Raw genomic sequence first — 21,310 nt, 5'->3', positions numbered from 1 at the left:
TGGTCACTGGGCTGTGGAGTGACACCGGCTCTGCACAAAGGCACTAATTTTTTTGCGAACGATGACACACATGAGTGATTCCACGCTCTCGCACTTCGGTCCCAGCTTCGGGAGCGCTGATTTTCTCCGAGGTTAGGGGAGGTGGAAGCTTCTTCGGTAATTGGCCTAGAGGGAGCCTGGAAGGATTCCATGAAGCCTCTAATTGGCTGTTTAATTCTCAGCAGGTGCAATCTCAATTAACAACGTCTGGTTTCCCGGGCTCCTATTGGCTGACGCGGTGGCCGGCTTTGAATTCCATCCGGGTAATTGGGTCTGAGCAGGCAGCAGCCCCGTCGCTCAGGGGCAGCCCGCTGAAGGATTGGTTGCGGCTCGGCAGACGATTGGTCGGACTGTGAGCCGGGCGTTGATTGGTGCAGGCGGGCTGCGGGGGTGGGGAAGAGGCGGCTGAAGCGGGGCAGGCGGGGCTTGGAGTCGCGGTGCAAGAGGGAGGAGGTGACGGCCGCTGGGGTGAGGTGCGAGGCGGAGCGCGCGACGGCTGAGTCGAGGAGCGGTAAAGGCGGGGACGCGGCGTGGAGGCTTGGGGAGTGCGAGAGGCCGAGCCTGGGGTGCCCGGGCCACAAGCAGGCGGGAAAGTGGGGCCGAGCGAAGGGAGGCCTCCGAGGGCGTGGTCAGCGGAACGCCGGGGCTACTAACGGAATCCAAAGGAAGCGCTCTGGCCCCACCACGAACCCCCAGGCCAGTTTGGACTCCGCGACTGGTGTTTTTGGTCTTTTTTGACACTGAGAACCGCCATCAGTTTATCGGTTTGCCTTTGATTTTTCTCCAGTGTTTTCTTTATGTCTAATAGGATGACTGTTTCCAGTTGTCAGAAAATAGTAAATTGGGGGTTTTGTTTGTTTTTCCAGTTTCCCTCCTTACTAATGCTGAAGACTCCCGTGTCAAAGTTACGTTTTTACTCTTTTCACAGCTTGAAGTGGGTTGATGCTTTTTTTTTTTTTTTTTCCTCCACTCACTGGTTAAAGATAAATGTAGCAAGGATGGGAAAAACTGAGCTGTTTCAGTTCCACAAGCCTATCCCCATGTTTTAGCCACTTTGTAGGTTCTGGTTATCAGGAGATACTGGGGATGAGAAATCTCCCCCCCCCCCCCCCCCCCCCCCCCGCCTCCTTGGAGCTTGCAGTGATTTGCTAACGATGTTTTTGAAATGATAATGTAAAAGTAAGCCATAGTTATGCATATCAGGTAGTTAGCAACTGTTTCATGTAAATGTCAAATTTCAAAATCAGTATTTATTGAAAACCATTATTTAGTTGAATTTCTTCCCTTGAAATGAGCCACATGTCTCCTCTTCTTCACTCTGCTTCCCCTGGGAACTATGGTTCTCAGTTCCAACCTCCTTTTCACGTTCATTTTTGAAGTCCTAAAATCAAACACAAGCTGGCATTCAGTACATACAGTTACATTTCCGTTGGTGTCGTGTTATTTCCCACTTAAAGAGACACCGTATGAATATGTATATTATAAATAAAATCATAATTAATCAAGTAGCTACTACTCATTTGAGACCGCTAACTCAATTAGCGCAAACTTCATTTGTAATATGTGAAAAGGAGTTAAGTGGAAATTAGCTTTGGATTCAAAGAAAAGCCGTGCAATAAATTTATCCTGGTCGCGGACATTCATCTTCCCATCATGCACATTCCTTCCACCACCAGATCATTAACATTCTCTCTCAAACACTACATCTACCAGGTGCTCAAATGAAAAACCTGATAGCTCCCTGGCTCACCCTCTAACCTTTCCCTGAATCAGTTGCTAGGTCTTGTGTATTCTACCTGTCAGAACTACTCTCTGTCTCCATCATTAACACCTGGACTAGCCTGTGAATTGGTCTCCCTACCCCCACAGTTGCTGCCTTCAATTCATTCGCCTATAGACCGTCATTAGTCAAGAATTGCAAGCAATGCATGTGTTATGAAGGGATGTTTGGAGAACTATGGAAGCCCATAGTGATAAAACCCCAAGCACAGAAGTTCGGGATTAAGGGGGGTTTGGCTGCAGAGCCAGAGGAATATCATATATTTTTGCCTTGATCTTGATAGTTTCTGAATTGGAGGGGAAATGCTGTTGGGGTTTTTGTTTTGTTTTGTTTTGTTTGAGTCTCCTTAAAGAAGTGCCATTGTGACTGGTCTTCCAACCACTTTGCATACCGCATTGTATGGAAATGACTGTGTAACCTTAGGGAAATCTCTTTATTTCCCTGGGCCTTGGTTTCCCCAGTGGGAACATTATTAGTAGAATCAGATCATCTCTTTGGTCCTTCCAATTCCAAAATTCTGTGATTTTTTTTTTAGGCATGAATTATAGCCAGAAAAGTGGTGTTAAAAGGCAGACAGCACTCCAGTGGAGATTAAGTTACTGCTCTGGTTCACAGGCCTAGATTTGTTTCCCAAAACCTTCAACACCTACAGACTCCTGCTTGTCAAGATAAAACCTTCCCTGCCTAATAGGAAGTCCCGTGAAGGAGCTACCAAGTCTGTCTGGACTGTTGTATCCCCAGGGCCAAGTACACATTGGATACTCAATGTTTATTGGTTTGAATGCAGAAGATAAATTCGTATTTTAATGAAGTGGTTTTCAACTCTGTGCCATCTAAGAAACATTTTAAGTTCTCGCTCCTCCAGGCTGCTCCATTAACCAAGTATTTATATTGTCTTTGCATTGCCTGTAATTAGTTGTTTTGGTGTTTATCTTTCCTCCTAGACTTTATTTCAGGGCAAGAATTCTTATTCCTGCTTGTGTCCCCAGCATGTTCAGCCCATAACAAGGAGCCAGCACTCTTTCAGTGAGGCACATTAATAGTGAAGACAAGCTTTGCACTTTAGAGACTGTATGAGAAAATACATGCAGTAACCACTAGATAAAAGAAGGTGAATCTTTTCCAAATACCCAGAATAAACCATCTCGTAATATAAGAAAATAGTTTGAGGTTCAAAAACTCAAGAATGTAAGCAAAAATCCTTGTGAAACAGTTTGTTTCCTTTCTTTTAGTATATGCAAATATGACCCCACCGAAACTTTTATGGAGAGCAGTGAAAGGGTCTATTTACAGCCTAGGAAAAAAACATTTTTTTTTTTAATTCAGTTAGGAAAGGAATCTCCTAACTCAAACCCATACTAAACTCCATTCTTCCTACCCACTAAAGAAGAAAAAAATTCCCTTATGTCTGTACTGAATCTCCAAGTGATACACTATATATATTGGACCTACTTACTAAATAATTAATTGCCTGGAATAACAACACTCGAAAAGGGTCACTCACCCAGGTAATACAAGGTTTTTTCTCTTCAGGGCATGAGTAGGCAAGAGAGTGAATTAAATTTGTTTAAAACTGTTGGTTGAAAACCGATCTGGCAAACTTCTGGTGGTTGTTTAAAGAACTTTGTTTATTTCTACTGGTCAGTAAAGCTCTATGAGGCCACATGCAAAAATTCGGTCCTCTGTTTAATAGGAAATCCACCTGCGGTCTTGACATGACTTTTATCTGCTCCTTGGAAGGAGATTTCTGTGCAAAGACTTCTCTTTTCCTTCACTCTTCCTGAAAGGCTTTCAGGAAAAGCACATTTAAAACCAAAGTTTTATTCCTAAGTAGGTCTTTTATTAACGAGTGTTTAGCCTTCCTACGATACAACTAGTTTTTTTAAGGTGTAAAAAAAAAAACACATTTTCTTGGATATTATAATCATTTGGGTTGAATTTTTGTACCTGGAGGCAAATCATAGCATAAATTATATTTCCTCACTCATTTTAAGGCAAGTTTCATTAAAAGCCATGCTGTGTTATACTAGATTGTACTACCTGGAAATAGACACTGTCTTTAGTTTTTTACCAGCTACAGTGTTTTCAGTGTTAAACAAGTATTTGTTAATTTTGAATTGCCAAAGTAAAGACACCCAAGTACTGTTCTGCTGAAAGTTTATGTGAAAGAAAAGGGGGAGGGGCTCCTAAAGTTACTTTGTAAGGTTCTTAATATCCAAATAATACCCCGGACTCTGGCTAAGAGATTAGGTGACCTCTCTAAGCATATATACTCCTTCCTACCTTATAGGATTGCATGAAGATCAATTAAAATAATGTATGGAAAGGGCCTAGTGGCATAGTAGCTACTCAGTACATTTATCTCTTCATCTTTGTCATCCTTAGTGCCACAATAGCATTTAGCACATAGAAGTGCTTAATAAATGTGGTTGAATGGCACTGCTGAATCCATTAGTCTAGAAGACACAGGCATAACAGGTACACAGTTGCATACAGTGTGAACAAGTGCCATCAGGGAAGTACCATTTACGGGGCAGCATGAACTAAGAAGAAACCCTAAGCCAGCCAGGGGAAATCCTACAGGCCTTAGAAGGAGTGTACCAGTAGAGCTGAGACTTGAGGAAGGAGTAGAGTTTGCCAGGGAGATCAGATGGGCTAGGGAGTATAAGGAAGACAAGTGACACATGGGTCAGAGTAAGGATATACAGGAGAGCATGTCCTTTTCCCCTAGTAGCAGTGGGGTTAGAATAGAAGGCTGCGAAGGTAGTAGGCAGAGATCAGATGATAAAGAACTTATATGCCATTAATGACTTTTCACGAAAGCAACAGTTGTTGAAGTTTATTCATTCAACAAATGATTATTGACTGGCTACTGTGTGCTAGGCACTGAAGAATGAAAACATTCCTGCCCTATAGAATTTACATTCCAGTGGATATACAATCAAAACGAAGACCTCGCAAGTCATTATAATAACTTTGGCTTAGAATCATGGTGAGATTGAAAACCACTGGAAGGTTTTCAGTGGAAGAGCAACATTATCTGACTTACTCCAGCTGTTGAGAATAAACTGGACAATGGCAAATGCTGGGATATAATTGATTGCGATTTGGGCAAGAGATAGTGATGTTTAAAGCAAATGGTGGTCATAGCAGTGGAGTGGTAAAATGTCAGATTCTGGATAATTTGAAGGTAGAACGAATAGGATTTGCTGATAGCCTGGAGGTGCTATTTGAGGGGTAACCTGAGCAAAAGAATGGAGTTACCATTTACTGAGTCAGCCAAGACTACAGACAAGTGTTGCACCTGTTGAGTTTGAGTTTGAGATGCCTATTAGACATCCAGTGGAGATGTTGTCTCCCAGACATTTACGTATACAAACCTGGAGTTCAGGAGAATGTTCCTAATTGGATCTATGAATTTGGGAGTTCTCAGCGTAGATGGGATTTAAAGCCAAGCTGTGAATGAAATTTGGCAAGATCACCAAGGAAGTGAGGAGAGGAGAGGGCAAAGGACAGAGCCCCGGGGCACTGCAGTATTTAGAGGTTACAAGAAGGAGAAGGAAACTGACCAGTAGAGCAGCCAGAAAGGAGAAAGAAAAACCAGGAGAGTGCTGTCATGGAAGCCAAGTGAAGAAAGGGTCTCCGAGCAGGGGGGATCCCCAGCTGTGCCAGATGTGGGGGCAAGGGCAGGTAGAGTGAAGACCTTAGCAATGTGATGTCACTGGTGACCTTGGAAAGAGCAGCGGGAGTGGGTTCAAGAAGAGAAATTGAGCACAGAAGTATTGGTACTTGTGAGTTTTCCTGTAAAAGGAAGGGAAGAAATGAGAAGTATTTGGAGGAATAAGTAGAATCAAGAGTTTTAAAGAAACTAGAAACAGTGGTATGTTTGCTGATGGAAAGATCCAGTAGAGAGGAAGACCTTAACAATGTATGAGAAGGAAGGAGAGCGATACTTTTATGAGAGACTTCAGTGCCCAGAACAGAAACGGTTCATCCATGGTTACAGGAGAGAAGGTAGGGATTTGGGCATAGATAGAAGTAGATGGGTAAATGTGGTGGAACTTGGCTAATGTTTTCTCTGAATGCTCTACTTTCTCAGTGGCGTAGGAAGTGAAGAGAACATGATTTGAGAGTGAGGATGGAGAAGGAGGCACTAGAGGCTTGAGAAGAGACTGTATGAATTGCCTGGGAGGGTGAGAAAGACTAGAGAATAAGGAAGTATAGTGAAGATGTTAAGATTAGCTAGGCAGCAAAATGAAGGTACAGTCAGACTAAGCAAGAAGGCTGTTGCAGTGGTCTGAATGAGATTCAATGAGCTTCTGAATCAGGTGCTGTGTTGTTGGAGTTACTAGCATATAGGTAGTAGTTGAGGCTGCAGGTGTGGATGAAATTGCCCAAAGACAGCAGAGTGACAGTAGCAGTGGATAGAGGCCACAGGAAAACAAGACCAAAACCACAAAGGCACCTCCAGAGCAAGAGAAGGAGAAGCCAAGAGAAGAAGGGCACATAGGGGAGATTAGGTAGGGCTTATACGTGCCATCTCTGTTGGCTACCTAGGAGGTTGTCGTTTCGGTAAAGGAGTAGGGCAGACCTCCTTCCAGTGTTCGCTGAGGAATGACTAGAAATCAGGAGTATAGATAAAAGAAAATGAAGTGGAAGCTGCAGAGTCTAGAAGTCGAAGGGAGGAGAGCCTGAAAGGCCTAGAAAGCTATTCCTTGCAGAGACAACAGCTTCTGGAAAGGCCTAGAGACATGGAAGAGCACAGATAAGGAATTTGAAGCAGTCTGATGTGAAATTTAAAGGTGTATTTTTGTAATGTTTGATTCATATAATAATTTTTTTATTCCTTTGTCCTATAAAGTCGTGATCAACGTATAGTTCTCCCTAGGAGGGGGGAAGGAATGAAGTATGCCTCTGTTGTGTATCCCTTAGCAACTTTTAAAAAATACCGAGACCTTTTTACATGAAATAGATTTTGGGAAAAAAAGATTTTGATACTGCTCAAGCTCTTGATATGGGAAGGTAGGCAGTATTCAATAATATTGAAGTAGTATTCTTTTCAATAATATTGTCATATGTTCCCATGCTTCTCTGCCAGTCGTAAAGGTTGGGATGAAATTGCTTCTTTTCCCTCATTTGCTTATTTCAGGATGTAAGTCAGAATACAGCAGAAAATGTCCACTGAACGAACTTCTTGGACAAGTTTGTCCACTATTCAGAAAATAGCACTGGGCCTCGGGATCCCAGCCAGTGCAACAGTTGCCTATATCCTATACCGCAGGTACAGGGAGAGCAGAGGTATGTGGACCCCCGGCTGTAAATATGGAAATGTTCAGGCTGTGCTCTGGCCTTGTTAAATTGAAATGAAAATTTTCCTTGTTGGACTGGGTATGTCTATTGGGATGTAATTGGCTTTCTGTGAGGGGGTCTTTAAAACTGGTTTCTTCTTTTCTATGTTCTTAATGTGAAGCTAGTCTGTGGAATGAAGAACTCCTAATTCTATTCTCTGTTCCCTTCAGCAACAGCAGCACTGCAATGGGTTCTTTTTCTTTTTTAGTATCTATAGATAGTAAAGAGTATAATCTTTTTTTACAATAGTTTTTTTTTAATGTTTATTTTTGAGAGAGAGAGCATGTGCCCCCAAGCAGGGGAGGAGCAGAGAGCGAGAGACAGAATCTGAAGCAGGCTCCAGGCTCTGAGCTGTCAGCTCAGAGCCCGACATGGGGCTTGAACCCACGAACCGTAAGATCATGACCTAAGTCGAAGTCAGACATTTAACCAACTGAGCCTCCCAGGCGCCCCATATACTCTTATCTTTTTTATATGCTTTTTGCATTTAGTTGTTAGAAAGCTAACCATGGGGTCCAGCTTCCACACAGGCTGAACCTAGAGAAAGGATTTAGGTACAAGCAGAAGTTCTGAGCCCAGTGTATTCATTGGGCAATTTAGCCTTTGTTCTTCTCCAGGAGTCCTATCTTGGGAGACACAGCTTACCCAAAATCCAGCACCCCTTTCTTGCAGAGCCAAATGCTTTTCCCATTTTACCATCTGAAACAGTATCCCAGAGACAATGCCTATCTTCTGGGACCCTCTAATTCCTACTCAGGTGCTACTTTTCTTTGTCATTATGGTTGAGATCCTTAGTCTGTCTTGTGGATCAGTCTCTTTGACACCTAGTTTCAGGGGAGGGCTGGGGTACTTGGATGCTATCTGAGTCTGATCTGATGAGCCATGATCTATGCAGAAGAACGGTTGACATTTGTTGGGGAGGACGACATCGAAATAGAGATGCGAGTTCCCCAGGAGGCCGTAAAGCTCATCATTGGCCGGCAAGGAGCCAATATTAAACAGGTAAGTGTGTAAGCAAGCAATTGGCTTTCCCAGGGATTGATTCTGCTTAATAACTTCTTCCCTCCTCTGCCCCCATCCCACAAAAGCCACCTGCACTATGTAGGTCTTTAGAAGAAAAAAATAAAGGAACATTTAGCTAACCATGCTCTTTTCCTTCTAAAGAAGAGTACTTCTCCCCAGAGCATGCATGACTTAGCTTGAAATGGGGATTTTTTTTTTAAATGTTTATTTTAGAGAGGCAGAGAGAGTGAGCATGCACGCGTGAGCAGGGGAGCAGCAGAGAGGGGAACAGCAGATCCTAAGTGGGCTCTGCGCTGACAGCAGAGAGCCTGCTGTGGAGCTCGAACTCACAGCATGATCTGAGCCGAAGTCAAGGCACTTAACTGAGCTACCCAGGTGCTCTTGAATTTTTTTTTTTTAATGTTTATTTATTTTTGAGAGAAAGTGCGAGCAGGAGAGGGGCAGAGAGAGAAAGAGAGACAAAGAATCTGAAGCAGGCTCCAGGTTCCGAGCTGTCAGCACAGAGCCTGACCATGAGATCATGACCTAAGCTGAAATCGGATACTCAACTGACTGAGCAACCCAGATGCCCTGAAATGGGAATTTTTGATTGTGTGATTCTAAACTTGGTGCAGTCTGAACCATTCTTTTCTACTGTGGAATTAATTAGCTCTCATTAATTGATAGTAAATATTGAATTGGCCTAATTTTTCTTATTATCTATTCAGTTTGTTAAGAAAACAAAATATTGGATTCTCTGATCCAAATAAAATGAGAGGGAAAGAGGGTTCTAAATACAAAGAGAGTGGCGCCTGGTTGGTTGGTTAGTTAGTTAGAAGCTTAGTTGGTTAAGCTTCTGACTTTGGCTCAGGTCATGATCTTGCAGTTTGGTGAGTTCAAGCCCTGCATTGGACTCTGTGCTTGACAGCTCAGAGCCTGGAGCCTGCTTCAGATTCTGTGTCTCCCTCTCTCTATGCTCCTCTCCCGTTTGCACTCGTGCACGCTCTCTCAAAAATAAATAAGCATCTAAAAATTTTTTAAAAAATATAAAGAGAAACTGTTTTGAATGAACTATTATTTGGGGTTACCTTTGTCACTAATCGCCTTTCATCAGTACAGATAGTTGAGGACAGCTTATAGCATCTTGATTTAACTGATAACTGTCCAGTTCCATCTACTTCCAGGGTTAAGTTGAAAGTATACCTAGCTGACCCAAATGGGAGCTATTCCAGAGCGGACTGCCACGTATCCTTTTCTCTGCAGCTGCGGAAACAGACAGGTGCTCGGATTGATGTGGACACAGAGGATGTAGGCGATGAACGGGTGCTGCTTATCAGTGGGTTTCCTGTGCAGGTGTGCAAGGCCAAAGCAGCCATCCATCAGATCCTGACAGAGAATACCACTGTGTCTGAGCAGCTTTCTGTTCCGCAGAGATCCGTGGGCAGGATCATAGGTACTACTGGACAGCTTCTTCTGCTGGTTCCTTTTTCTTTCACCTTTGCCTTCCTTTCATACCTTCCCAAGGGTTTTTCCTGGCCTTCTTCCCCATCACCTTCCTGAGGGAGCGTGGGGAGACAGGAACATTGAGACCAGAGCTGTACATTTTTACAGAAGCAGTGGTAAACCCAAACCCCATTACCCCAAGAAGCTATATGGTCTGAACTTTACAAATAGGCTCCAGAAGGGTTCAGGTAAATGTATTTACCTCACAATAGATTTTTAAAGGAGAGCTAAGCCTGCTCATATTTATCCCAGATCTTTCAAGACCGTGCTCTTCCAGAGAGCACCTGCTATGCCTTCCCCTAGAGCAGTCCTTATGCTTCTCCTAGAGGCAGAGAATTGTCCATTCTTGCCTCAGTGCCTCTCACACTGTGTAGGATATCTTCTAATAAAGTGCAGATATAAAGTGTGCTGAGTGGCCAAAAAATGGGAATGACGTGAAGTACACTAAATGTTTAGAGTTCAAGTAAAGCAGAAAGAGAAGATTGTCCCTGTTCCCCTTCATATAGTAAGGATTGCAATAGTTCCTGCTTTCTAGTCAGTATCTTACATTCTGTTCACTTTGAAAATAAGAACAGACTCTCCTCTCCTAGTATATACAAAATAGTGATTTTTCTAGTGGTTAAAGCTGGCCAAGAGGGAAGGACAGGTTTTTATGTGTTTTTCAATGCAGGGAGGGGTGGCGAGACAATTCGTTCTATCTGTAAAGCCTCTGGAGCCAAAATTACCTGTGACAAAGAATCAGAGGGGACGCTACTACTATCAAGGCTTATAAAAATCTCAGGAACACAGAAGGAAGTGGCAGCAGCCAAGGCAAGTAGTTAATAGACTTGAATTGTGTCCAAGAATGAGAAGAATCCTTTACTCCACCCTGGGTCAAAATATGTGGCCAAATCGATCTCCTCTCTTATTTTCCACAGCATTTGATACTAGAGAAAGTTTCAGAAGATGAAGAACTTCGGAAGAGAATTGCTCATTCTGCAGAAACCAGAGTCCCACGCAAGCAGCCAATCAGTGTAAGAAGAGAGGAAGCGATAGAGTCTGGTGGAGCTGGAGAGCCAGCTTTGTGGAAGAGCACTGATTCTGGTGCCGGGCTGGAGCCGGCTACACCACTGAGAGTTCCTCCCCGAAAAGGAAGCGGTGACATGGCTGTCGAAGGGCCAGAAGGTGCTTGGGAGAAACCTAATGGGGACAGCTTTCAGAAATCTGGAGCCCAGACCAGTCCAGAGATGTCCATGTTTGAAAGTATGTAACAAATGGGAACCCATTTACCATATGAAAGGTAGAAATACTGGCTTAGACAACCCAAAAAAGGAAGCAGTAAAAATAATTTCTGTTTTCTTGACTGCACTTATGAGCCTCTTCACAGAAGTCATTTTGTGTGGTGATATTTTACTTGGGTTACTACTAACCATGAATAATTTTCAGAACACAAACCAGACTAGTGATGGAGAATGCTAATATACTAGTGAAATATACTAGTTCACAGGAAACTAGTCTGAGTAATATATCAAGTAATTGGATTTACATGGTATTCATTTCTAAACAGATTTATTAAACAAGTAAAATACTCAGCCTGATTTTTTTTTTGGCTTATCTCATTACTGCTTTTAAAAATCATCACCATTCAAGGAGGATGAAAAGATTGTGAGCATTCTCTTCTGTGCATAGGTTTGGGGATGGACGGGGAAGACCAGGCCCCCTAAGAGGTTCATAGACTTGTTTGGGGGTCACACAATGAGTCAGTGATAGAGTAGGATCTGGAACAGGCCCACATCTTTCCTTTGGTCCATGTTGCAGTTATAATTGATGTCTGATTTGAATACATGGCAGATGACTAGAAGTGTAAACTTATTACTCAGTTACATAGAACGGTACACAGCTCAGCTTAGCACCTTTCTTCAGGATGTTCTTATATGAATCATTCAGTTGTCCCTCCAGCCATTTTTTAAATGGTGATAGCCACTTGGTTATTTTTGTAACTCTCGCTTCTGATGCAGTCTGCCTTTTTTTTTTTTTTTTTTTTTAGAGCACAAGCAGGGGAGAGGGGCAGAGAGAGAGGGAGAGAGAATCCTAAGTAGGCCTCGTGATGTGTGTGGAGCCTGATGCAGGGCTCAATCCCACAACCCTGGGATCATGACCTGAGCTGAAATGAAGAATGGGATACTCAACCCACTGAGCCACCCAGGCACCTCCAGTCTCCCCATTTCAACCATAGTTTTAATATGGTCACCAGGTTAGATGGTGAGGATTGTGTAGCTTAACTTGCTTATCCCTGTGTTTAGTCCCTAGTCCTGACTTCAGTTTCCATGCTGATGAGTTCCTGGAAGTCTACGTGTCTGCCTCTGAACACCCTAACCACTTCTGGATCCAGATCATTGGCTCCCGCAGTCTGCAGCTGGATAAGCTTGTCAGTGAGATGACCCAGCACTATGAGAACAGTCTAGTGAGTTACTGTAGGGACAGGGTTGGGTTTGATGAAAAGGGGGCCTTTTTTATTGTGATATGTTCTCTTTTTTTCCTAGGGAACAACTACTTGTTCTTTCTCCTCCTCGTATTTACTGCTTATCTGTTTTTTAGCCTGCCCATCCTAACTCTCCCAATCCTGATCCCCCTCCTCATGTGCAGCCTGAAGACTTGACTGTGCATGTGGGAGACATTGTAGCAGCACCTCTACCTACAAATGGCTCCTGGTACCGAGCTCGGGTCCTTGGCACTTTGGAGAATGGGAACCTGGACCTGTACTTCGTTGACTTTGGAGATAATGGTGATTGCCCACTGAAGGACCTCCGGGCACTCAGGTCAGTGTGGAGGCCGGGGTGGAGTCCCAGCTGTTAACTCAGCCCTGGCCATCGCAGGTGGTGTGCTCTTGGCACTCATCACTGGGGGGTTGGGAAGAGAGCCTGCTGACAGAGAGCAGATGATTATCTTCTCCCTTGGGGTCATTGGTGATGTCTAGAAACACAGACTGTAAGAGGCCCTTCTGGCACTGGGATTCTAATTTGTTTCTTTCCTTTAGGAGTGACTTCCTAAGTCTTCCATTTCAAGCAATAGAATGTAGTCTGGCACGGATCGCCCCCTCAGGTAAATTGGTCACAATACCTATTGACCTTGCCTCCAAATAAAATAACTTCCTTCTAGCACTTGGCAGGATTTCTCACATTCCCAGGCTTTTTGAGTTCTGGGCACTCAGTTGTCTTTTCCCTCCCAACAGTAGAAAGCAGTAACCAGGAACACGCCTGGCAGGCAGACATAGGTGTCTTTTGGAGTAGAAATAGGTGGGTATAATCTCATCCCATCAGTAGGGACCCCTTCTTAGGTTCTCCCTGCAATCTTTTGCCAGGTGAACAGTGGGAAGAGGAAGCTTTGGATGAGTTTGACAGACTCACTCACTGTGCTGACTGGAAGCCCCTGGTGGCTAAGATCTCCAGCTATGTCCAGACTGGGATCTCAACTTGGCCCAAGATTTACTTATATGATACTGGCAATGGGAAGGTATGACTGGGGTCTACTCATTGCTCACCGTCTCGTCAGTATATTTATATCCTCATTCACTTTTTCTTTCCCAGAAGCCCTTATCTGATATTTGCTATTATTCCTGCCTCCTAAGATCCTGCTTACTGAAGGAATGTCTTTAATTTTTTTTAATGTTTGTTTATTTTTGAGAGACAGTGTGAGCGGGGGAGGGGCAGAGAGAGAGAGAGAGAAAGACACAGAATCTGAAGAGGCTCCAGGCTCTGAGCTGTCAGCACAGAGCCCGACACGGGGCTTGAACTCACAAGCTACAAGATCATGACCTGAGCTGAAGTCGGACGCTCAACTGACTGAGCCACCCAGGCACCCCTGAAGGAATGTCTTTAAAGTATCACTCCTAACCCTGCTGTCCTGGTTCCTCAGATATGCCCCTCTCTACAGAGAACATCATTCCCTTTGCATTTTTCTTCTCAGAAACTTGATATTGGGTTAGAATTAGTTCGTAAAGGATATGCAGTTGAACTTCCTGAAGACATGGAAGAAAACAGAGCCATCCCAGACATGTTGCACGATGTGGTGAGTACATGTAATGTGCTGCCCCGGGGCGAGTCTGCCCCGGGAGACGGGAGGGCTTCTGGTCACACGTGATGTGCTATGGAGGGCTTTCCTAAGGGGGCATCCTTGTTCCTCTCAGCTATCTGACTCCACTGCCTTAACCAGAGCCTGAGGACAAAATGAGAGGGCGGCCTCTCCTTTCCCACCAGCCACTACAGTCTTCTTCTCTTGTCTTCATCCCTGCAGGCCACAGAAACAGAGGTCTCTCTTGGCAGCATGCTCGCTGAGACCAGGAAGAGCCCTGGAGAAATAGCAAATACCCTGTCTTGCCTCAGCTTGTCAGGTACAAACTGCATTTCCTCCCCAGAGCATCTTTGGGAATTACTGGTTTTCAGTGGGTCTCTCCAAACTAGGGACAATGTTAAGACTTAGCTCTTAAAAAGCGGCCACGGGGCACCAAGAAGTCCGTATTCCCTGAGTCTCAGTGGCCATGCCTAACTTCCTCCCCTTTCTGCTAAGCAGAAGCTGCCTCTGTGTCTGGTGATGATAATCTTGAAGAGGACTACTTACTGTGAAGTCAGCTGACGCCGTCTGCTGTGCCGTGTGAGTGCACCTCTCCTCTGTCTAGCAACAGGAAAGTAACCAGGGGGATAGCAGGGGCTTGCTCTGTCCTCCCTTCCCTAGCCCATCTTAGCATGACTACAGCTGCTTTCCTGCAGTTTCACTCGTTCTCAGGTTGAGCCTATTCAGACTTTTGTGTCTATGTGTTTGTGTCTTGGCAGGATTTGGTGCCTGGAGAGAGGAGCCTATGATAAAGGGATCTATGCAGTCCTTCCTCCATTACCTACATGATCTGGCTTGCTGTGGACCAAATGCATGCTCTCCTTCTGTTGGACTACCACAAAGAGTGTGGGGTGGAGAAGAGGACAAGTACATGTCCCTTCTCCACCTGCCCGACCCCATCTTCTTCGAGTTTGCTTCCAGGCTGCTCAGCCTCTGGTCCGCTGCTCTCTGCCAGGCGATTATTGTATGCTTCTGCAAGGCTGTGTCCTTTTTGAGGCTGGAACGCAGCCAGGTTTTGGTCAGTGGAAGTGATGATTCTGCAGACTTCTGACTCACCTCCTCAGGTGACTCTGTTAATTAAAGGAGGTTTTTGAGTGGTTAGCTCAAAGACCGCAGTTGAGTTGGGAGGCACAGGCACAAATCAGCATGATTATATTAAAAAGCCTCAGGAAATGGGAAGAGAACACTGCCTCCCAGCCTCAACTGCTGAAATGTTATTGGAGGTAGGTTTTTTGAAACAGTGCTCCAGCTATTTCCCTGTTAACTTTGGTTAAAATACAAGTTAGACAAAGAGAGGGCATTTCAGGAAATACTCTAAAGTGCTAGTGTAGTATCTATATGTATACACACACCTCCATGAAGTGAAAGAGAACTTCCATAGCCGTTTAAATCATTTGGGGGATTCTTTGATGAATAAAGTTCTCAAGAAAGATCTAAAACTAAATGTTGGTTGAATCAAGGTAGAAGCAGGACTATGGGTCCTGGAATTTGTCGCACACCTTACGTGGAGGGCCCGTCTTTGAAGCGAGTGTCCATCCCATGCACAGATCCTATCCTTTCCCTAAAGGTATTTCAGAATTAAACATTCACTAAGAACCAAACCAGTTTAGGTTTGGGCTTTGTGAATAAGGACCCCACCCAAACTAGGTATTTGGAAGAGGCCTGGGTTCTGGTAGGTCTCCACCATGACCTTACTGTAAGCCTTCCGGGAGGCCATGTCTTCACGCACCCCTGCATCGTGGCCAGTAGCATTCAGCCAGTGAGAGCTGTGAAAGGGACTTGGCAGCAAGTGTAAGTGTGTAGTACTGCGAGTGGTGGGGTAATGGCCGATGAACAGGGAGGGCTTTTTAAGGATCTGTAAGATGAACTACAAAACTTAAAACTAGCACATGAGGATGCTTTATGCAGGGTTTTGTTTTTTTAATCTAGTAATTAGGCCTACCCATATACCGCATGGGTTTTACCATAGCCAAAATTTTCAAAATTTATTTTCTCAGAAAACTCTCAGTACCGTGTGTTAGAGAAAGGCTCTAGTGAAGGAGCATCTCTGATGAGTTTGTGGGATCTTGGAAGAATCCTTGGAGGGCTGCCATTGATTTGACAAGGTTTCGGACCTTGGCTGCAGTGAATTACCGCGGTCCCCCCCTCCCCCCCCCGAAGCAGGCTCAGCCCTGGGGTTGGCAACTGCTCCACAACAGGGTCAGGAGGCCCACTAGTCAGTCACCAGGCTCCTCGGCCCCTTGGCCTTCACTCTTAAAGGAGGCCCTGATGTAATTCATTGGTAGGACTTCTTGCTGAGGAAAACAAGCAGTGCCTCATTCTTAGCCGTGGCTTCTTCCCGTGAGTACAAGTCTGTTCCATTTATGTGGCCTTTATGTCTCATCAGTTCATGTCCCAGTTGGATGGGCTCCAACACACCCTGTCCTTGTCTGGAACACCCTCTTCTATTCCATATTTCTTATTTTGTCTTTTGAAATCCTCCCCTTGAGCCAAAGCTGTGGGGTCCAGCTACCTTCTTGGATTTTCTCCACATCCAAAGAGAAGGAATTCATACTTGTCTCTAATCCAATCTGAAATATATGAAGGAAAAACTCCCAACAAGGCTTGTCTTTCTGAATTCCCTAGTCCCTGGCTTTTGCTCTTGGCAAGTACACAGTTACTGGTTAGAATAAGTAAATGGATTTTGGAGTAGAGGGGAAAGCAAAGGAACCTAAAATCCTTGGCTCTCTTCCCTCTCTGACTTTTCCATCATTAAACGTTTATTCTGTAGTGAATTCAGTTCTGTAAGGCTAATGTTCCACTACAGCCAACCCTGCCTTCCCCCACACCCCCAAGAAATAGTGAACACTTGAGGATTGCACTACCCTTTATTTCTAGGATGAAAGGTGTCCTGAATCACATCCTGGTTCCCACTGGTCAAGGCTCCCAGCCCCTCAACAGGAATAGGCATGTTCAGGGAGGCTCACTGGGCAGGTGGCCAAGTTCCCTTTCAAGGGGATACACCATAAAGATGACATTGTCCCAGGGAGGGAGGACAGGGTGATCTGGTCTGACCACCTCAAAGCCCATGTAGCTGAAGGCCCGTAGCAGGGCACCTGTGAAAAAAAAATTAGAACATTTTTTGAGGCTCTATACAACTTTCCCTGGATTTGGCTTCTTTAGGGAGTGGCTGAAGGGAAGCCATGTAGTGCAAGCATTAGGGTGATCTGCTTTGGACTAACCTAACTCCACCCCTGGTTCTAAGGCTTGCTAAGCTTTGTGACACTGTACAAGTTACCCTTTCAGAGCTTTAGTTTTCCCTTTATAAGATGGTGATCTTCCTCAGAATTTGATTAAATAAGATGATCATGAAATGCCTAACAATGATGGTGTACTAAGCTTTTGACCATCTTCTGTCCCACAGAAGCAGGGGAGGAGGAGGGAGGAGGTCGTAGTTTCTGGAACGTGTGCTCCAAGCATCCGGATAAACCCATTCCTATCTTCCTGGCCCTATACCCAACACTTTCACACTGTAGGTGCTTAATACATTTGAGGTCCTTTCTGTCCTACCAGCTACATGCCTTGAATAGTTCTGTTAATGTCACCAGTGCTTCCTCGGTCTGGCTTCTGAAATCTACCTTCGAGGCTTTCCTCATAATCCAAGTGTAATCTGAGAACAGAGTGCTAGTTGCCTTCATTTCCTTGGAACGGGGGTGGGGATGATGGTGGTTAAATCCCTGAAATGTGTATGAGTGTGATCTTTTTTAAAAAGTCGGGGAAGAGGGTCTCCTACAAAGGAAAAGTTGCTGTCAACTATTTCAGCACCAGGGGCCAGGAAGGACTGCCAATCCCTACCTCTGTCATTCCGGTTATTTTGGAAGCTTACAAACACCAAGTCCACGTTGGTCTTCTCCTCCACATACTCCAGTGTTGCAGTCAAACTAGGGGCCAGAAAGAGGAATCCTAGTTGATGAAATATTTAGTGAATTCAAAATCCAAACACCTACTTGAGTAGAAGAAACCTCATGGCTCAATTTTTTCCTGACCCAAGCCAGGAAATGAAATTTGATAAGCTGGTGTTGGTAAATGTTTCTCCGAAGCCCAGGGATTACAACAGGACTGACCTCCATATCCTAGAGGGGCCTGGGGAGAAGGAGCCACTCTAGAAAGACAGTCCGAAGACACATCCTGTTGTTGATCCTCACTTCTGTGTTTCTGAATCAGGGTCCATCAATCTCCCTGGGGGCTCTTCTCCCTTGAAGCCCAGATCCTGGCTCAGCTCACAGGCTTGCCTGCATGCCAGTTCGGTGGTGTGAAAGTATCTAGCTCCTGAATCCACCCTCATGGGTTAGCACGCTCACCACCTGATTATGACATGATGAAAGAAGGGACCCTCCTGCCTCTTCCCCGCTCACCCACCCCACTTTCCTATCAGGGCTCAGTCACCTTTCCCAGTTGCCTTGATCCAAGGCCTGATATGGGATATCCAGGAAGAGTCGATGATCACAGAGAAGGCCGTGCCAATGGGTAGAGGTTTGGGGGGTGCAGCGGAAGTGGAAGTCTAACTGTACTGGATCCTGGTGAAGCAGGGGGTCAGTAGCCAGCACCGTCAGGTTCCCAGCCTGGAAAGGGAACAAAAGAGTAACACAGTCTCCTGTTCTCATCTAGTCCTCAGGTCAGATCTCAGGCCAATTTGGCTGTGTCTCAGGAAGCAAATTTGGGGCTGACCGAATTGGAGCCAAATCCTCATTCTGTCCCTTAGTCCTAGGACCTAATTCTCTATTGTGGAGTTTTCCTTGATACCAATCTGGAAAGCTAGTCAATGCAGTTGCAGTATCACTGCCTGCTAACCTCACCCGAGGGGTGCACCAACACTTCAGAAACATATTTACATCACAGAGCTTTGTTTTTGTTTTTGTTTTGTTTTTAAGATTTTTAATCACACCCAACATGGGGCTCGAACTCACAATCCCGAGATCAAGAGTCGCATGTTCCACCAACTGAGCCAGCCAGGCACCCCTAGGGAGCTTATTCTTTAAACAATGCCATGTCATCTGTTTACGGACTCACTGACCGTGCTCTTCCACTTTTTTTACATCATGGGGGTTTTCTCTGAATTCTCGGATTTCTCAGTTAAAATGCAGAGGTCACCCACAGGCATGTTATTGTAGTATGGTACAGGGCCAAGTCGAGGAGTTCTAGGTTCTAGTCCCCTCTTGGCATCTAAATAAGTTTCCGTCCCAGAACTCTTAATTCGTTCTGCTCTTTGTTCCAACCTCCTCTTTTTTTTCCCATCCTGCTTCTCACCACCAGCTCTGTGATCTTGACTTAGTATCTCTGGGCCAGAATCCTTGTTTCCAAAGCAAGTAGCTGTTCTGCGTGAGCCTCGAGATCTAAAATTTGTTCTCCAGTTAGCTAATTATGCCCCTTCTCCCTAAGGTGTCATTACAGCAAGCCAGGGGCCGCCCCCGGACAGCATCAGTGTGCAGTCCACTTACCGAGTATAATTCTTTAAGCTGGTCGTGGTCACCCTGCTCGGTGCTTCTGACCCCCTGGAGGCCTGCTGGGGACTCAGGAGCACTGAAGGCAGTAACGGGGCCGGAGTGTCAAGTCCTCCCGTTCCTTATATACGATGCTGGTTAGGAAAAGGGGGCCCAAATTAATTTACCTCTGCATCTGAGAAGGGGAGGGGTTCATAACTTCCAGGTACATAGGACCAGGCTCTGGCACTATCTTTTGTGGATGAGCCTATCTGCTTCCATTCTCCCAGGCCAGCCAGGTGGGAAAATTTTAAGTTCCATGCCAGCCTTCCATCCTATTTTGCTATTATTATCTCTTGCCACTTGGGAAGTTCCTTCAAATTCTCTTATTTTTCCTGACAGTTTATGTAAACAACTACAAGTAGAGAGGAAAACAAGTACCTTTTATAACAAGGCAGCATCTTCTCCCGGACGGTGACCCGGTATTTGTAACAGTAAAGGTAATAGGCGTATGGTGACCAGATCGGGCAGAGGTAGTTCCGTGTTTTTCCCCTCTTGATATAAGAAAGGGAGAAGATAGAAGGGTGCAACCTGTTACAAGGCAGTTTCTCAGTTCAGTGCCTCCCTGCGGCACAGTGAGGTTCAGAGATGAGTGGCAGGGGTTCAGGCAGCCTGGTGTCATTGTGACCCGGTGGGCACTATGACATGGGCAAAGGGTCAGCCCTATGTCACTTCAAGACTCCACTCCGCTGCTCCTCCACCCCACCCAACCCCCTTAACTAAGCCTCCTACTCACCTAGTATGTACTTCATGGCTGTACCAGTGATTTTTTTTTTTTAATTGTACCAGTACTTTAGCTTCTGTACTGATTGAATAGCCCTGCCTGAACACTTGTTGAGTGCCCTCAACCTGGCCCCTTATTCCAGCGGCACGCGTGCATGTGCGCACACTCATGTAACACACACCACACACATCCCACTTCAGCAACTAAATGGTGTCTGACACTGTAGGTTTCCAAAGCCCTGATCCAGTGCCTGACTTGATTCATTGGTTCTCAGTTCCTATCAATTCAATATTTTTATTGTCATCCCTACCTTTAATAATCCAGGGGTGCTACACATTGTTGAACTTTCTCATTGCCCTGGAGGGTAGAAACTGCAAACTATAAATGCCTTTAGGAGCCAAGACAGCTAATGGAAATTAATGGAGCTGCTGGGTGGGGCTGTAGCAAAATGGAAAGCTCATATACTGTCTAAAATAAGCTGACAACTCAGTTTCATCCAGTTGCAGAAATGCAGACTCAGTGCTTCCAGATGATAATGATTTTTCAACATAAAATGGAAAGATAGATTTTTGTGCTAAATTCCTCCAAATTTTTAAAAGGAGTGGTTATTAAAAAATAAAAGCTGTTGGTTAAAAAAATCAACATTGTGAGCAAAATTTGATTCTGGGGCCACCAGTTTGAGACCTCTGCATATTCATTCACTCGTTTCATTCAACAAATATTTATTGAAGGCCTACTGAAAGCCAGGCAGAATTCTAGGTGCCGAGATCCACCAATAAACGAAGATCCCTGCCTGATGGAACTTAGCTTCTAACAGTGAGAAGACAAAACAGTAAACATTGTAAGAAAACTTAGGATGTTCAATGAGAACTGCTATGGAGAAAAGAGCAGGATAAAGGAAGGTCAGGAGGTGAAGGGGGTGGGGCAGGCTGGGGAAACAAATACAGTGATCCAAATAGGCCTCATTGAAAAGATGGCATTTAATTGAAGACTTAAAGGAAGTGAGGGAGTCAGCCAAGCCAGCATCTGGGGATAAGAGGATTCCGTGCCTAGGCAACAGTGGATGTAAAAGCCCTGAAGAGAGTGCCCGGTGTTTTCAAGAAACAGCAGGGAGGCTGCGGTGTAAGTTCTGAGGAAAGCAGGAGGTGAGGTCAGAGAGCTAATGGGCCAGATTTGGGAAAGCCTTGTAGACTACAGTGTGAGGGAAGTCACTGTGAAGTTTTGAGTAGAGGAGTGATATGATATTATCTATGTTTTTTAAAAGATCCTGACTGTTGTGTTGTAAATAAGCTGGGGAGCATTAAA

The 21,310-nt window shown here is 44.9% G+C and overlaps 2 protein-coding genes across 7 annotated transcripts; one reads left to right on the top strand and one right to left on the bottom strand.

Annotated features, from left to right (window-relative positions):
• The first annotated feature begins 448 nt into the window (after positions 1-448).
• Positions 449-17,125, top strand: TDRKH (tudor and KH domain containing). Of its 6 annotated transcripts, none has more exons than XM_027056152.2 (14): positions 449-550; positions 6,969-7,117; positions 8,064-8,170; positions 9,434-9,623; positions 10,344-10,483; positions 10,591-10,837; positions 11,956-12,116; positions 12,299-12,471; positions 12,690-12,754; positions 13,014-13,165; positions 13,619-13,720; positions 13,946-14,042; positions 14,222-14,302; positions 14,482-17,125. In XM_027056152.2, the coding sequence occupies exons 2-13, from the start codon at positions 6,994-6,996 to the stop codon at positions 14,272-14,274; spliced, it is 1,611 nt and encodes a 536-aa protein (XP_026911953.1). In that variant the 5' UTR covers positions 449-550; positions 6,969-6,993; the 3' UTR covers positions 14,275-14,302; positions 14,482-17,125. The 6 variants fall into 6 exon arrangements, with proteins under 6 accessions (XP_026911953.1, XP_026911951.1, XP_026911952.1 ...); XM_027056150.2 differs by having other exon boundaries at positions 10,591-10,915; XM_027056151.2 differs by having other exon boundaries at positions 458-512; positions 10,591-10,915.
• Positions 16,611-20,363, bottom strand: OAZ3 (ornithine decarboxylase antizyme 3). The gene is given in 7 exon segments (XM_027056156.2): positions 16,611-16,857; positions 17,597-17,682; positions 18,188-18,363; positions 19,240-19,314; positions 19,316-19,376; positions 19,663-19,775; positions 20,316-20,363. Coding segments are annotated over 7 exon segments (681 nt in total). The 5' UTR covers positions 20,343-20,363; the 3' UTR covers positions 16,611-16,714.
• Between the last annotated feature and the right edge of the window lie 947 nt (positions 20,364-21,310).

Source organism: Acinonyx jubatus, chromosome C1 (genome assembly GCF_027475565.1).
Source record: "Acinonyx jubatus isolate Ajub_Pintada_27869175 chromosome C1, VMU_Ajub_asm_v1.0, whole genome shotgun sequence".
In the NCBI taxonomy this organism is placed as follows: Eukaryota; Metazoa; Chordata; class Mammalia; order Carnivora; family Felidae; genus Acinonyx; species Acinonyx jubatus.
The sequence above is the reverse complement of the archived record's forward strand: the minus strand, read 5'-3'. Positions and strand labels throughout refer to the sequence as shown.

Excerpts from the sequence above, each read along its gene's own strand:
- TDRKH (XM_027056150.2), top strand. The coding sequence starts at position 6,994 with ATGTCCACTGAACGAACTTCTTGGACAAGTTTGTCCACTATTCAGAAA. Across the intron at positions 13,721-13,945 it reads CAGACATGTTGCACGATGTG|GCCACAGAAACAGAGGTCTC; the intron begins GTGAGTACATGT and ends TCATCCCTGCAG. Across the intron at positions 14,043-14,221 it reads GTCTTGCCTCAGCTTGTCAG|AAGCTGCCTCTGTGTCTGGT; the intron begins GTACAAACTGCA and ends TCTGCTAAGCAG.